The sequence below is a fragment of the Anser anser genome, assembly GCF_964211835.1.
Source record: "Anser anser genome assembly, chromosome: 14".
NCBI classification, from domain to species: Eukaryota; Metazoa; Chordata; class Aves; order Anseriformes; family Anatidae; genus Anser; species Anser anser.
In genome coordinates, this window is record NC_139735.1 from 19,094,200 (window position 1) to 19,109,526 (window position 15,327).

Here is a 15,327-nt window from a genome sequence, read left to right on the forward strand (position 1 = left end):
GAGAGGAATGCAGCTCTGATTTGTGCTGATGGCATCTACCAGACCTGCTTCCTGCCCAGCATGACCAAAATGGGAGTGATGTACCCTCATATGATCTGTCTAAACAACAGACTATGGAAGTTGCTCCATCTTAAATATTTGAGGGTCCAGAACAGCAAATATGTTTGTTTTTTTTTCCTCACACGCTTACCTGTGTGTCATACCTTACATTCACCGACTGTCCCATTTTATGTTAATAGACTCCTTCTCCTCAAAATGTTGCTTAGGTGGTGATCTGGATCATTAACTAGTTGTTTAAGCCGTGTTGATGTTTACTCCCTATTCCCAGTTGTGAGGGTGATTATCCTTTCCCCTTCCCAATACTGAAAATTTGCTGAGTTTTTGCTGAAGGTTTACAATAGTGTCTGCAAAAAACGAAAATCAAAGAAAAGCCCCTTCCATAGGAACTCTTCCTGCCTCCCTGCCTCGTGCATGCTCTAATCTGTCCTGCTCTTTGTAATAAGCCTCAGGCTAGTGAAATCCCAGGAGATTGGGCTGCTCAGGTTGAGGTAATACTGACTGCATAGTTTGCCAAATTAGTCTATAATAATTACATTCTTAAACTGGTCTGTTCTCATGGTTAATTTGGCTGGCAGAAAATGAAGAAGCTATTTTTGCAGCATATATACACCATATGAATATAATTGCTTGGAAGCACTGCAGACTCCAGGACTGAATGCTTTTTTTTTTTTTTTTAAAAAAAAAAAAAAAGTATTTCTAATGAGCTTGAGGCAGGCTGTGCTGTTGGCAGTTGCCTGGGTAACCACGACCAGACCTTTACCTGGATCATTCTGTGGAGGAATATACACTAATTCTGATATTTGGTCTCCACCCTATTTTATGGAGATAAGGTCAAAAATATATCTTTAAGCGTGCCCCTAGTGCATGCATCAGAGAAAATGATCAAGCTATTGATCCCTTACACAGGAGACCTGTGTATGACTGGAATAGCAAGGAGCTAGTTCCCTTTGCTTCTGCATCTAATTGCAAATTCTGTCCTGCAAGGACAGAAACAAGTTACAGCATTGTGGGTGTCTGAACTGAGTCTGGATTTTCAGAAGCCGTTGTGAACCCCAAAGATGGGGATGGCAACATGTTGTTTTTTTTCCCATCCACACAAGTCAAGAGGTCCATAGACCCCACAGCGGGAACCCGGGCTTTCATGCCACCAGCCTGCATTGCTGAATGGGGCTGACACTGCAGAGCACTAGAAGATTTCAGTTAATGCAGACAATGTCTGTCTGCTTTCACAGTGCTGCTTCCTGCAGGGAACATATCATCTCTGTGCAATTCAATGAGCTGCTTGAAATTCCTAAATTACTTGTGTCCCTGTAACCTTGGAGACTACATTCCTCCTACTGCTACAGCAAAATTGTTGGAACCAAAGTTTAGCGGCCTTTGGAGCATGCTGCAAGGTTGATTTATCTGGAGGTTTGAAAAAGGGAGGAGGTTTGAAGGTGAAAATGGGAAGGTGGTACAGCAGTACCTCCTAGGTGTGGTAAATAGGAAGGGAAATCAAATCCCCAATGTTGAGATATATTGCTTAAGGCTTGTATAAATAAAAAAGAGAGGTACTTGTAACTGTAGTTAGAACATGCATAGGATGGATTATCAAAAAATCCACCTTTTAGCAGGAGGCAGAAAAGATGGCTAACAATTATAAGAAACACTAAAGTAACCTTTACTTTAGCTTGTTCCTTTTTTGATAATTTTGTCTAAAATTAAGGGTAGAGTATTAATAATTATAAACCTGCTGTTTTTCCCGTGGAATAGCATTCATAGGAAAATCATTATGCAATTAATGGTGGAATAGGTATGCTGCTAGAGCTTGAAGGGTAAATCTCCTTTGCTGCCAAATAGACACAGAAATCCTGAAGTTATTGCTGCCTCTTTCTGCTGTGGGATGTTTTGAAGAGGTCTGAGGATTAAGAATATAAAATTGATTTTAAAATACTTCATTTTTTAAATGGTGCAAGGGATGAACACAGAGCCTGAGACTTTTCTTCTGATTTAAGCCCCAAGTTTTAAATCTGCTGCTTAAGAATAAGATCCCTTTTCTCTAAACAAATCCAATGAACTGTAGCTCTGAAACAACCTTATTTGCAGCCTCTCTAAACTGCTCAGTCTCTTTTAACCTGTTTTTTTTTGTTTTTTTTTTGTTAATTTGCAGCCTCTCTAAACTGTTCAGTCTGTCTTCTAACCTGGTATTTTTTGATAAGTGCCTTTTTCTAGCTGCACCTGTAAAACTGTGATTGTGTTTTTCAGGTTATTTTAGTCAGGGAGCTTGAGGACAGTCATGCCAGATAACATGAATAAAATGTATTTTTTGCAGGAGGATGAACAGTGTCCATATGACATAAATCTACTGAGACACAAATCTTCGTGTCAGAAAAACAAAGGAGCATCACTGCTGTCATCTTTCTTCCTACCTAAGCACATGCAATGGGGTTTTTGCTTAAAAAAATAAAAATTAAAAAAAAGGCTGCTAGTGAGCCTTGTATTAACACATTTCAGATGAATATATATTTTTATATATATATATATATATGTATGTGCAATACAGGAGCACAGATTAATACATCAACAGATGACCACAAAAATGAAGTGGCAACTGCTTGGAAGGCTATCCTGTTTGCAGGTTTGCTTTTATTGATTTGAAGCATCTTCTTCCTCTGATCTTCTGCATCTGGAGAGCTTGAGTACTAAAGGAACTACTAGGGAGCACAGATTTCACAGAGAAAATAGGAAAAGGTCAGGAAAGCTGTTGCCATTCTGCATGTTAGTTTCTCATATCTGCTCTTTTCTGAACTCATTGGAGAAAACAGGAGTGAATTCTGAATAATCCCTAACAGGTCATCAGTTCTCTGCAGAGTGTAACCTAGAAAAACTTCTGGAAACCCAAACTCTTTTCTCTAACTTTTTTCTAAGCATATTTGGGCTGCTCTCTAGTGGATGGTGGTGACTGACTAAGGGATTACAAATCTTTTCAGAAAAACTCTCTTCCTTGGGAAACTAGCAGAGTGTCAGGAGCTTGTTTTAGACTCCATTCTGGGCTCTTTTGAAAATCTGTCTGGTTTCTCAGCAAGAGCCACATGTTGCCAAGAACACTCAGCTATAGCCTCAGCTATAGGTTGCTGGTCTCCTCAAATGCCTGGCTCTGCTGGCTCTGCTGGAACCTACACTACAACCAGTACAGCAGCCAAAGATAGGCCTAGAGATGCCCTGTGAACTTCTCAAGCAGCTCTGAGGCTGACCTATGACATCTGGAGCTCATCCCCAGTGCAGACTTCCATCCGTGCCGAATGATGCTGCCATCTGGTGACCCAGTTCCCTAGGTTTGTAAACAAGAGCTTCTGTGCAGTCGTGCTTAGTGAGTGACCTAAGCAATATTTGACCTAGGGCTCTAGATAGCAAGTGCTAATATAGTGTTTTGTCCAGGGGGCTTGATGTGGGGGGGAGAGAGGAAGAAAAAAAAAAAGAAAAAGAAAAAGCTGCAAACCAAAACCAGAAACAACTGGAATGTTTATCTTGCATTGCTACCAGCAATCCTTTGTTGTCTTTCAAACACTTTGCTTGGCTGCAAGCCCTTCTTTCCATTTGAAAGCCCACAGAAAAAATCTAAAATGTTTAGCCTGACTTCTGTGACAGTCTTGGCTGCTAAACGAATATATTACTTTGCAATCAGAAGTCTGAAAAATGAAAATATCCTATAATGCTTTGCTTCCTTCCACTTAGCCTGTTCAAACACTTATGCTATCCTTTAAATAAAATCTAATAATAAATGACAGCTGGGATGATTGATATAGAAAACCACATAGGAAAGTTTTCTACATGTTTTTTTTTTTTTTCTTTCAGTGGTATGAACACTGCCGGTGTTAGTGGACTCAATAGCAGTCCTTCCAGGTAAACAACATAACATAACTGCTGTATGACATTTTGCTGTCCTTAAACTTGCTCTGCACTCATAGTTTTCAAATGTGAGCTTCCTTTAAAAAAATAAAATAAATCATTTCAATCAGAGATATGGTGGGCAGTGAGGAGATGGTGGTGCCTGGTTTTCTGCTCAACTAGCTGGAATTGTCCAAGGAGCAAGGGAAAAGATTTCTGCCAGAAAACAACAAATGTACTGCTGCTGTATTTCAAATAACTTATCTAATATTCATGAATGTATCTGTGATTCTTGTTTGCTGACAGTCAAATAATAGCTTAAAAAACTTCAAGCTATTTACTGTGCACTTATGGGGGAGAGGGACGGGGAGGGTTAACTTCATTTTTAATCCTTATCCTTACTACAGTCTCATAGGAACAGCTCACACCTGTAATACAGCTTAGAGCCGTTATGCTGTAAGGCTCCCCTCAAGCTCCCCTTGGAGCTCTGGCATCTCTCTTGCAACACTTACCCAAAGCTCTTTGCCAAAGGTGGATGCCGTTGGTGTGACTGGAACTCCTCTGATCTTCTCTCATCAGGCCCGGTCTCACCAGTCGTCATTACAGGACCACAGAAATGTGGCACAACAGAAGAAGGTTCAGCCTCAAAATGTAGTCTTGACTTTTCTGATGTTTTCCAGTTTTGTCAGACCTGCACTCTACTTCAATCTGATTCTGATCATATCCTGATCTGAGTATATAGTTTGAGATCTGTTGTATCCATTACCTGAGCTTTCGATTAAACTCAGAGTTAAAAATTTAGCAGCCTCCTGCAAAAAGCAGAATCTTTTTAGTTAATCAAAATGAAAATGTTGTCAAATGAGTTGCACTAAAGACATTTCTGCAGCTAATTTCTGAATGAAAAGAAATATACTTTCCTGGATGTTAATTTTTTACTGCGTAAATCCTCGAATCCAACTTAACTGTGCTGAATCATTCTGCTATAGCTTAACTACTTTGTGTTGGAAATAACCTAGGTGTTCCATTTCTGATGTGGTAGCTAATTAAAGACATTCTGTCAAGGTTGACAGGCCTAAAATGTGTGTTGCACTGATAATTAAAAAGAAGAGCACCCTACCCATAATAAACTAGAGTCATGTTGCAATCTGGCTACAGAAATGTTTGCCCTGTAATCTGTGCTTCTCTGAAGCATGGAATGGATTCTCAATGCAGAGAGAAAAGTACCTTATTTTTCCTCATCTCCTTTTTCTTCTGCTTTGTCCAATTTTCTTTCACTCTAGTAAAAGTGCTTATAAGAGGATAACTTTCAGGTCATGCCCACCTCTCCCAGATCAGCCATATTTTGCAGTTTATGTTGTGTGTGACTAGCTTTGAGGCAGAGAGGGCAATGTGTTGTTGGGGACATTTCTAAATATGTTCATCAGTGTCATCTCCAGACATTTGTAGTGCTACAGTGATAGTTGAGGGTGCTATTTTTCCAAGGTTTTCTTGATATTTAAGAAATTGTTTTTTGTCCTTTGCTGTACATTTGCACTTCCTAAACTTACACTTAATTTAAAACATTTTGCTGGTAGGCTTATTTCCCTAGACAGCTTACATAATTAGAAGAGAAAGGCTTCTTGTATAGATTCTCTCAAATCAGCCTTTGCAGAGCCTTTCCTTTTAGCTAAAGGAAGATTAGAATCTGAGTTTAGGTATTTTGGCTGTGAGTGTATCCCTAGAGCTATTACAGTCACAGACAAGAATCACTATCCTTGTCAGATCTCTGGTTTGCAAGTCTTCGAATGTCTTAAATATCAGTGCAGACTCTGTCCTCGGAAATATGCAGAGCTTGTGTGGACGAGGCCCTGAGTAACCTGATTTAACTCTGAAGTTGGCCCTGCTCTTCAGTGTGGGGTTTGGACCTTCAAGGGTCCTGTCCAATCTAAATCATTCTGTGAGTCTAAAAGTGACACCTCCTGGCATAACCTTGCAAGAGATTCCAAAATTTTACTCTCTCAATTCAGAACTAGCTCATCCCCTGAAGCGTGAAAATAAAGGACATACAGAACGAATCATACAGATCTTATATGTTTATAAATGATTAGAAATCTCATTTAATTGTAAGAAAAGTGCTCCCAGTGTATTGTACCTTTTCTCTTATGAATCTCTGTTTTTCACTAGCAGTCTTCAAACTCTAACCATTCCTTGAGAGATAAGATATTGAGAAAGAAGCAGAAATCACTTATGCTGTGTCTAGTAAGTCAGTAGGGAAAAGAGTTCAGGACCTGGGGAGGGTTTTACTTGCTGCACTTTCTACTATGTTGTTCTCTTCAAAATAGTGCTTGAACAGACTGGATGAAAAGAACATCACTGAGTACAACACTAACTAGGCAAAGTGATCTGGATGGACTCTAAGGGCTTCTTTCCAACTCATCATGCTAGTATGGATAATATGCTTGTCTTCTGAAGTGAATAGCAGCGTGGAAAATCCGGTAGTAGCAGGAAAACAGAATGTGAGCGTTTGCCCAGAGGATTGTAGATGGCCTGTTAAGTGCAGAGAATGTAGCTTCAAGTGTGTCTTGTTGAAAAGATCCAATTCAGTTGGCACTTGTTTCCAGCTTCAGCAGCATGTCTGGAAACAGAAAGCTACTGTGAGCCAAAGCACAGATATAGGCTGATCACAACAGAGAGGGGAAAGTACCCTGTCAGTCTGCTGGAGCTGTGTGAGGTTCCCCAGGGGCTATATAAATAAAGGAGCTGTCTGGGCGGGAGGTTTGAAAAGAAGCCAGATGGCTGCAGTTGCTTGCAAGAAGGTTGATATGCCAAATAACTTTTTACATATCTAATGTGTGAAAAAGGTTTTGCCCTTGACTTCAAAGTAGCAGAGAGTTTGTCACAATGCCTGATGCTTCTCTGTCTTTCTTCTTCCCAGACAGCAGGGTTTGCTATAACCATCCTGCAAATAGCTCATGAGGTACCTAGTGGTTAATCTGTGATCTGCCTAGCAATTACTGCTGTTGTAAATCGTGGTGATGCAGTGTTACTGAGATTGGCAGCAAATGCAGAGTTTAGAGACTTGTGTGTATCTGGCTGAATTCCAAATGGATAATTACATTCTGCCTACCTAAAATCCCCCTTATGACTTCTCAAAATCTCTTGCTCAAAGCTGTTATTATAATGTTGCTATTGGCTCTTAATTGGTGACTACTTTCTACTCTACAGGAGACAGTATTTCAGTGACAAGTGAGGTGACCTGCTATGTACTGCTGTTTCCCCATGATAAATCTATGTGGAAAAAATGTAGTTTTTCATGCACCCCTCATCCCAGCTGCTCTCTCTCCAATGATATATTTCTGCAAAGAGTACTTGTAAAGTACTCACCTCCAGTTTACCTGGAAATATCCCCTTATCAGAGCTGTATTATCATACAGTTACTTTGGGGAATAATTCTGTTACATTATTATTATTATTATTATTATTATTATTATTTCACTGTGTACAAGGCATCACTGACCTGTGTCCCTTGTGATTAAAGTGACCTGAAACTCAGCAATGAGAAGAAGTGATTCAAGAGCTGGAAACCCCCTGGAGAAGTTACCACACATCCAGAATTTGAACATAATATTGAATCGTACCATCTAATCAGACATGAGGAAGAGGTACAGAAGTAGATAGACGGTATCAGGATCTCCCATATTGTAGGGGATATTATTAACTCAGTGGCTGGGCCTTTGCATTATGTGTGAATGACATTTCCAGGGCTATTTGAAAGCTGATGTTCAGAGTACTTATCAGAGAAATCTCTGAAGTGGCTAGTGCCAGGTGCAGGTAGTGAAGGCTGAATTATACATGTTGTCCTATATTTAACTGTAATTAAACAGACTACTTGAGCATCCACTCATCTGGTTTGTGCTTTTTTACACTTGCCATCACTCACTAAGCAAACTACGCTAACTTTATTCTTCACTTAAGGTATGCACATGGAAATGACTAAAAATGTTAAGCTGTGCAAGGTAGATTTTGTATTATTGTTGCATAAATTTTTAAACTCCATGTGTTTAGATAACATTTCCATCCTCTTTCCTGAAGCCTCCTCTAAAAAAAAAAAAAAAGGAAAGAAAGAAAAAAAAAACTCAGTTTAGAAGAATGTGTTGCTCACTGGCAAAGAAAAGAAAGTGGAACAAAGCCTATGGAGCACACTGGAGAGTTGCAGACTTGTTCTCACCTTTTGAAAACAACACCATAATGAGCCTCCCACTTATGGATCTGTACTTGGGAGAAAAAAAAAAAAAAAGAAAAAAAAAGTAATGTTCCTGCTAATAACACCACATTTCAGTAACCTGGATAATACCTGCATAGTGTTTACACTCTGAAGACTTTATAAAAACAAAAAAGTCTTTGCTTGAACAGTGTAACTTTTAAAGCCTAGTTTGGGAAGGAGTAAGTCTCCCGGTTGTATCAGCCGCTGTAGAGAAGGACCTGGGGGTCTGGGTGGACACCAAGCTGACCACGAGCCAGCACTGGGCCCTCGTGGCCAAGAAGGCTGCTGGTATCCGGGGCTGTGTTAGGAAAAGTGTGGCCGCCGGTTCATGGAGGCGATCCTACCCCACCAGGCAGCCCTGCCGAGGCCTCGCTTGGAGTATGGTGCCAAGCTCCAGGCCCTCCAGTGCGAGGGGACGTGGAGCTTCTGAGGAGAGTCCAGCAGAGGGCGACCAAAGTGTTGGCATTGGAGGTTCTCTCACACGAGGAGAGGTTGAAGGAGCTGGGCCTGTTCAGCCTGGAGGAGAGAAGTCTCAGGGGGGTTCTGATCTTTGTGTGTAAGTACCTGAAGTGAGGGTGTCAAGATGATGGGGCCAGGTTCTTTTTGGTGGTACCAGTGATAGGACAAGAAGCAACAGGGACAAACTGAAACAGGAAGTTCCATCTCAACAGGAGGAAAAACTTTACTGTGAGGGTGACAGAGCACTGGAACAGGTTGCCCAGGGAGGTTGTAGAGTCTCCTTCTCTGGAGACATTCAAAACCTTCCTGTGCATCTGGACATGATCCTGTGCAATGTGCTGTAGGTGGGGGGCAGATGGGATGATTTAAAAGGGGGGTTGGACTAAATGATCTGCAGTGGTCTCTTCCAACCTCAACCGTTCTGTTCTTCTGTGAGTAACATGACCACATGTGCGTGGCAGCCTTTCATTCAGGGGAGGCTCTCTTGGGTCTCTCTGTAGTCTGGCTGATTGTTTTTGCAAAAGTTGTGGGGCGTTGATGTCTTTGAATTTGAACTCACTTGACCCAAATGTTCTTGCTGGGGAGGGAAAAGGGAAATGATAAGGGACATCATAATTGCACATGCTTCCCTTTGCATTCAGACTAAAAGAAACATGGTGCCTACACCATAGTCTTGTAAAGTTGAGCTGCGTTGCTGTTCTTGTGCATTCCTATGTTTGTTATGAGGAGTGCCATTTCTACTGTTTGCCCCTGTCCTCTTTACAGTGTGGTTTAGTCCAAAGGTGCAACTGCCTTTGCGTTAGACTGGAAGTCCAGGAAGATGCAGTGTCGAAAGAGATGAAAAATCACTGCAGTATCTACACTCATCTTTGATAAGCTACTCTGTTATATTTTATATAATCTAAAATATTTTGTGCTTGACTCATTAATTTGTTGAACTTTGGTTTAAATATGGTATGTTCTTTTTTCTTGAGACAAACTGCAAAAGGCAGTGGCAGTGCTCTCCCTGACTCCTGGTACAGGGAGCAGTTCACGTCAGTCATTTCATATCTGCAAAACAAGCATGCTAAGAACAACACACATTCTCTTATAAGGCTGAGATATCTCTTTCAGCTCTACAGTTAGCACTGTGGTACAGCTGCCAAGTGATTTATTTATTATTAAATGTGGACAGTTCAGCTAATTTCCCCTAGTGATGAATCAGTTGCTGTGAAGCCAGCTGGGCTACAAGCGAGTAACTGCCAGTTCGTTATTCTTCTTGTTCATATAATACTTAGATCATCTGACTGTTTTTATATTGCTAGCCTCAAAGCACATTTATGGAATTGTAAACATTATTAATAGTAATATGTTATTAAATATGATGGGGAAAATTATCCATCAGAAAGGAACAGTGCACAGTACACTGCCCATTCAGTCAATATGTATTATCAAGATCTGAATTCTGGTCCAGTGCTTCAACACTATTGTCATTTGATTATAACCCACTCTACTTTAGGTTTCATTTAGGTTACGTTTAGATTTCTTTTATTTTTTCACTTGTTTATCCTATTGCCCTCCTCAGGGCCATTGGAGTTGTACTTGAACATGGGGAGAAGTATTGGTGTTCAATCTTCCACGTTACTTATCTGTTCTCTGAGAGTGCATTTCTGCTGGCAGGCTGTTTGGTGAACCAGATTGTATGATTTAATATTTTGCAGGAACTGTAATAACAAGGCTAGCAGAAGTGGCCAAAATTGTGCATCTTCCATTTTGACCCATAGGTGAAGCCAAGGAGATTTATTGCATGGAAATACTACCATCCTGTCATTAATATAACTAAAGGTTTGGGGTAGTACTGTGCAGTTATTTTTCCGTGTAAATTTATGAGGGCATTCAGGAAGAGTCGTTTTTTTTCACCTGGTTCTCTTTTCCTCAGAGTGAATGATGGTTGTGCTGCTTCTGGCTGCAAGGCGAGCAGAGAGCAAACAGTTCATAAATGTAACTGCCTCCAGGAGAGCTCTTCATGTGTACAGCAAAGTGCTCTAATAGAGGGAGCAGGCAGGCAGGGTGGGCAGGTTGTAAAATAAATACATCGCTACTTAGAAAGTTGTCTTTGCTCAGTTTATACCTCACTTGCTGCCTGATACAGACTGAGTGGAAATATTTTCAGTGCGGGTACCTGGGAGCTTTTACTTAGACATTTCTTCTGTTCTTCTTTTATGTGCCATGTCAGCCATCTACTCCCTTTTTGCCTGTTCTGTTAACCTCTACAGTGCTGCATAACAAAAAATGAATTTGGGCTTTGAGCAACTAATAAATTCATCAAAGATATGTCTAATTCTAATTCTCTTACATGCTGTATAAAAGGAAAAATTCTTACTATTTTTCATTTGTCTCAACACAATATAGCTCAGGAAATTTGTTTTGTTTTGTTTTGTTTTTCTATAGTTCAGGAAGGGCTCCTTATAGTTCAATTAGGAAAAAAGGAAAGATGTTAATAAATTTATGTTCAAAACCTACATCAGTCAAGAAGCGGCTTTTTTTTTTTCTGTTAAAATCTGTAAGATTCTTACCTGGGGGAAAAAAAAAAGAAAAAAAAAAAAGGTGTTTGAACTAAATCACTCATTTGTTTCTAATAAATGGCACTGACCTTATTTAATGCTGTTACCTTCATGACTGGGACAAAATAATATATTAATCTCTCTTTTAAAACGGGAGTGGCCTGCAAAGCTAAAATCTGTGCACACTGAAAAAATATATTATAGGGAATAGAACCTTGAATTCACATTCTCTGTGTTCTATTTGCCTTTAAAGCATAGTGCCTTTTAGGAACGCAGCCCTGAATTTGCAGTTCTCTGTAATCTAGCTGATGTGAGTTAACCTAACATATTCTGCGTAATTCTACATTTATACAGGCAATTGCTTTGCATCTGTCTATTTACAGTGAAGTCCTGGTTGGATGTTATTCCTGAAGTTTTGTTCTTGCTGTGACACTAACAGCCATTTTCCTATTTACAAAATGGGTGGCTCATTTACATCATCAAATCTTTACAACGGCTACCAAGTTAATGATTGCAAAATAGAGGGCTTTAAAATAAGTGGTAAACTATTTCTTATTCTGTTCTTCTGTTGATCAGAGCCAGAATGCATTGTGTGTGGCACTGTTTAAGATTTGACTACTCTGCCTGTTTGTTGGAACTGTCACTAGTTACCAGTTCAGTTGTGGACTCATAGCTCTAATCCAGTAACAGGCTCTCAGAGGCTTCATTTGAACAGGTACCCAAAATCACTGCTTCTCTTGTGTGACACATCTCTGGAGGAGAACTGCCTCATGTTGCATGACTACTCCCAAGAGCCACCACCACCAGCTGGCAATGCTCTTCATTTGTTGGCAGCAAAAGGTGGAGCTTCCTACATAGTGGTCTTAAAATTGTGTTTGTTCCTTTCAAATTGCTGTAGGAAATCTCCCTGAATGTATCCCATTATTATGTGTTATATACCCATATTTTATGGAATTAAGGAAAATGTGTTTTTGGAGAAAAACATGCTTTATTTATTGGTGTTATCAAATCCAGAATTGCATTAAACACTGAATTTTACTCAATACAGGAACAACTTAATAAAAGTATTCGCCAATATTAATAGAAAATCAGGCTATGTAATCTTATGGCCCAGATAGCTTCAAAACTGGAAACTTTGACACTTTATTTTAAAAACAACTCACTTTTCTCTTACCAAGGGAGATACAGCTCCTCATAAAGCTTCCTGATATATATGTATTGTCTTTCATACTAGTATTCCCTGAAAAAGGTGCTGAAATGTTACAGGTTAGGTCTGTTGTGTGATGGCAAGATTGACCAATTTGACCCGTGGGTTTTGGCGAAGGGGAGTTTATTCCTGAAAATCTTTTATCAAATTCAAATGATACCTAACAAACTATGTCTTGAAGCACTGCAGTACAGTGATGAGTGAAAAGATTACATGCTAACTTCAGAAATATATGATTTTGCCAAAAGAATTTGTCTTGTAACTGCTAAGGAAAATGGTAAACTTGCTCTGCAGTAGCTTCTGGTTTAGGACAATGTATCCACAGATTGCAGTGGTTATGTTATAACCTTCACCCATTCAAGCAATGGTGTCAGTTAAAGTCACCAAATGCAGCCTGTGAATGTCACACCTTCATTCTAGGAAATGCAACTCCTAGCATCCTATGATATTTAAAACTTCACCATATGCTGATGTAATAAAAGACAGGATCTACATGCGTGACACTCAAGATATAGAAAATTCTTAAGAAATAGAAAATAAGAAGAAACACAATTTTGAATCCGTCTCTCTGAATTTGGAAGAAAATAAATTCCATTGATTTCAGCAGTAGGCCAGCTGGGCTTATGGAAGATTAATAAATGAGCAGGATTCCAGGAAGTTAGACTGACTACTTCATAGGCTGGTAGTATTGTGTGTTCAAAGCTAAGCTGATAAACAATTCCAGTTTCTATCATCCACGTTATAACTAAAAGTAGCTCAGTTAATAACTGGAGAAAGATGTCTGAGTCAAGTACCACATGTAACAACAGGTTGTAATCAACTTCAGAGTGAAGTTATAAATTTCATTCAGATGCTTTTAAAAGTAGAAAAAGTCAGCTTGAAATCACTCTAGTAATGAGCAAGCTGACTGCTTTGACAAAAACAGTCTCTGGATGCAGTGGTGGAGAAGCTCTTTCACAGACTCTGCTACCAGTTGTAACACTTCAGATTTTGTTAAGAGTTGTTTTCAAGTCTCTGTTGAGCCAACAGTGTAGCAAGAGGAGGAAGGTAAAAGCTTTTTGACCTCTGACTCAAAAACAGACTCATGTTCTAATGCAATTTCAATGGAAACTATTGTATGTAAAAAGCCAAGAAGTGAAGTCATTTATACATCAGATTCAAACAGCCTTTATGCTTACTAACACTTTTTGTTGTGTTTGACTTTGAATGTCATATGGTTTGGGTTATAATGAAATAAATGGAGTGCTTTGAATAACCAGTCTTTCAATTTACATCAGAAATCAGCCACAGTCATACTTTAAAGGCAAGGAAAAAACTTTTTACTTTGGCTATAAATCATCACAATGACTGTATACTTCATGTTCTGTTTTTTAATTGCATAGTTTTGTCAACCTGAATTTTATGCCGGTATTTATGATTGTATAAAGTTCTTAAATACAACAACCAAATAGCCCTCAGGACATCAGGACAGGTGAACAAAACAGCTTTTCATGTGTTAACAATTTAGATTCTAACAGTATCTTGGATACCTTAGAAAATAAATCAGTAATAATGGGAAAAAGAAGTCATTTAAGGCATTTCTGCAGGACGTTGTCACAGTCTGATACATATCATTCTGCTTTACAGGTACGTTTCAGACTTAGGCAATCTTCAGCAGAACTAAAATTTCCTCAGTTAAGTAGTAATTAGGAGCACAGGTGAATATAATTTAGTCTCTGATGTTGCAACTAGTAGCAGGGAGGTTTTACAAGGAGTGAAGTTCACCTTTGGAATTAGATTTCTTAAATTCCTTGTGGTTTCAGTCTTCACACTTGCTGTTCTGACATCATTTGTATCCTGCTCTGCCTCTCATTTTTTTTGGAACCAGTCAACTGATTGCTCATTATCATAATGATTTTGCATTCACGTAAATGACTGCAGAAGATGCAAAGCAACAAAAAAGCAAACCCAGGAAATCTTCAGGATGAATGCTTTTTTCATGAAACACATGAGGTTTCAGAGTTTTCCAAAGTCTACTGTTTATTCCTTTATACCAGATTTTGTGTTAAACATTGCTAGAAGCATAGAACTTGAATGTAAATTGGGAAAGAACGTTTGTATTCTGTGTCTGTGTTCCTGAGGGGTTCTGGCTAGGAAGAACCTGTACCCCAGAAGAGGAGATGCTCAGTCTGGATGCTTTTCTCTGTTAGGCCCAAAGTAGTCACTGCGTGGACTATTACGGCATTACATTTCCCGTCAGCCCGTTTTTCTTGACAAGTCTTTGCCTTGCCTAATTTTCAAAAACTGCACTGCAGAAAAGCAAACAGTTGCTTCATAGGGCTTGTCACAGTTCTGCTTAATAGTGCTGATGTTTAAATATAATCACCATTTTCTTTATATGTCACCTAAGTAAATGGAATAAAATTCATTTTTTAATTTTTCAAGAGTTCACTTTTATGTACATTTGAATCTCTATTTGTGCTATCTCGCTACAGTACATCTGATATGCTGTAAATGCATAGTTTCTGAAGTGACTGGGTTCTTTTCTCTTGCTTTGGGTATGTATTTTTCTGCAGGAGTACAATGTAAAGTTTCCCAAGATTGCTTAATGATTGTTCCCTTGCAAAAGGTCTGGCTTGAGTCACAGTACAAATGTAATCTTCTTTCGTCTCCATGGAACATTGCCTGTAGGCCATTGCTCCCTGATTTCTTGCTTTGGAAAGAACCAGAATAGTTTAACTCATTTTAGGCACCTGGAATAAATTGCAATGGCAGTGCAGCAGCGGTTACTCCCTACCCTGTTCTCCGCCATTTTCCCTCATCACTGTTGCCTATCAGAAGTGACTCATTTTCTTTGGGACAAGGGGGCATTTCCCAAGGTTGATGTTATATCACTGTAACCTGGCAGGAAGAGGAAAGGGAAAAATCACAGAGGAAACGAACTGCAGATAAAACATGGTGGTTTGCTA

At 39.4% G+C, this 15,327-nt stretch overlaps 1 protein-coding gene across 12 annotated transcripts in view; it reads left to right on the top strand.

The window, feature by feature from the left end:
- The window catches only part of ATP10B (ATPase phospholipid transporting 10B (putative)), a 159,477-nt gene that overhangs the window by 75,716 nt on the left and 68,434 nt on the right, over positions 1 to 15,327 (top strand). For 2 of the 12 annotated variants that reach the window (XM_083798061.1, XM_083798068.1), the window contains exon 3: positions 3,895 to 3,942. The exons of the other annotated variants lie outside the window; for them this stretch is intronic. In XM_083798061.1, the coding sequence (XP_083654187.1) occupies positions 3,895 to 3,942 (48 nt within the window). The remainder of the gene's footprint in view (positions 1 to 3,894; positions 3,943 to 15,327) is intronic. 12 annotated transcript variants of the gene reach the window in all.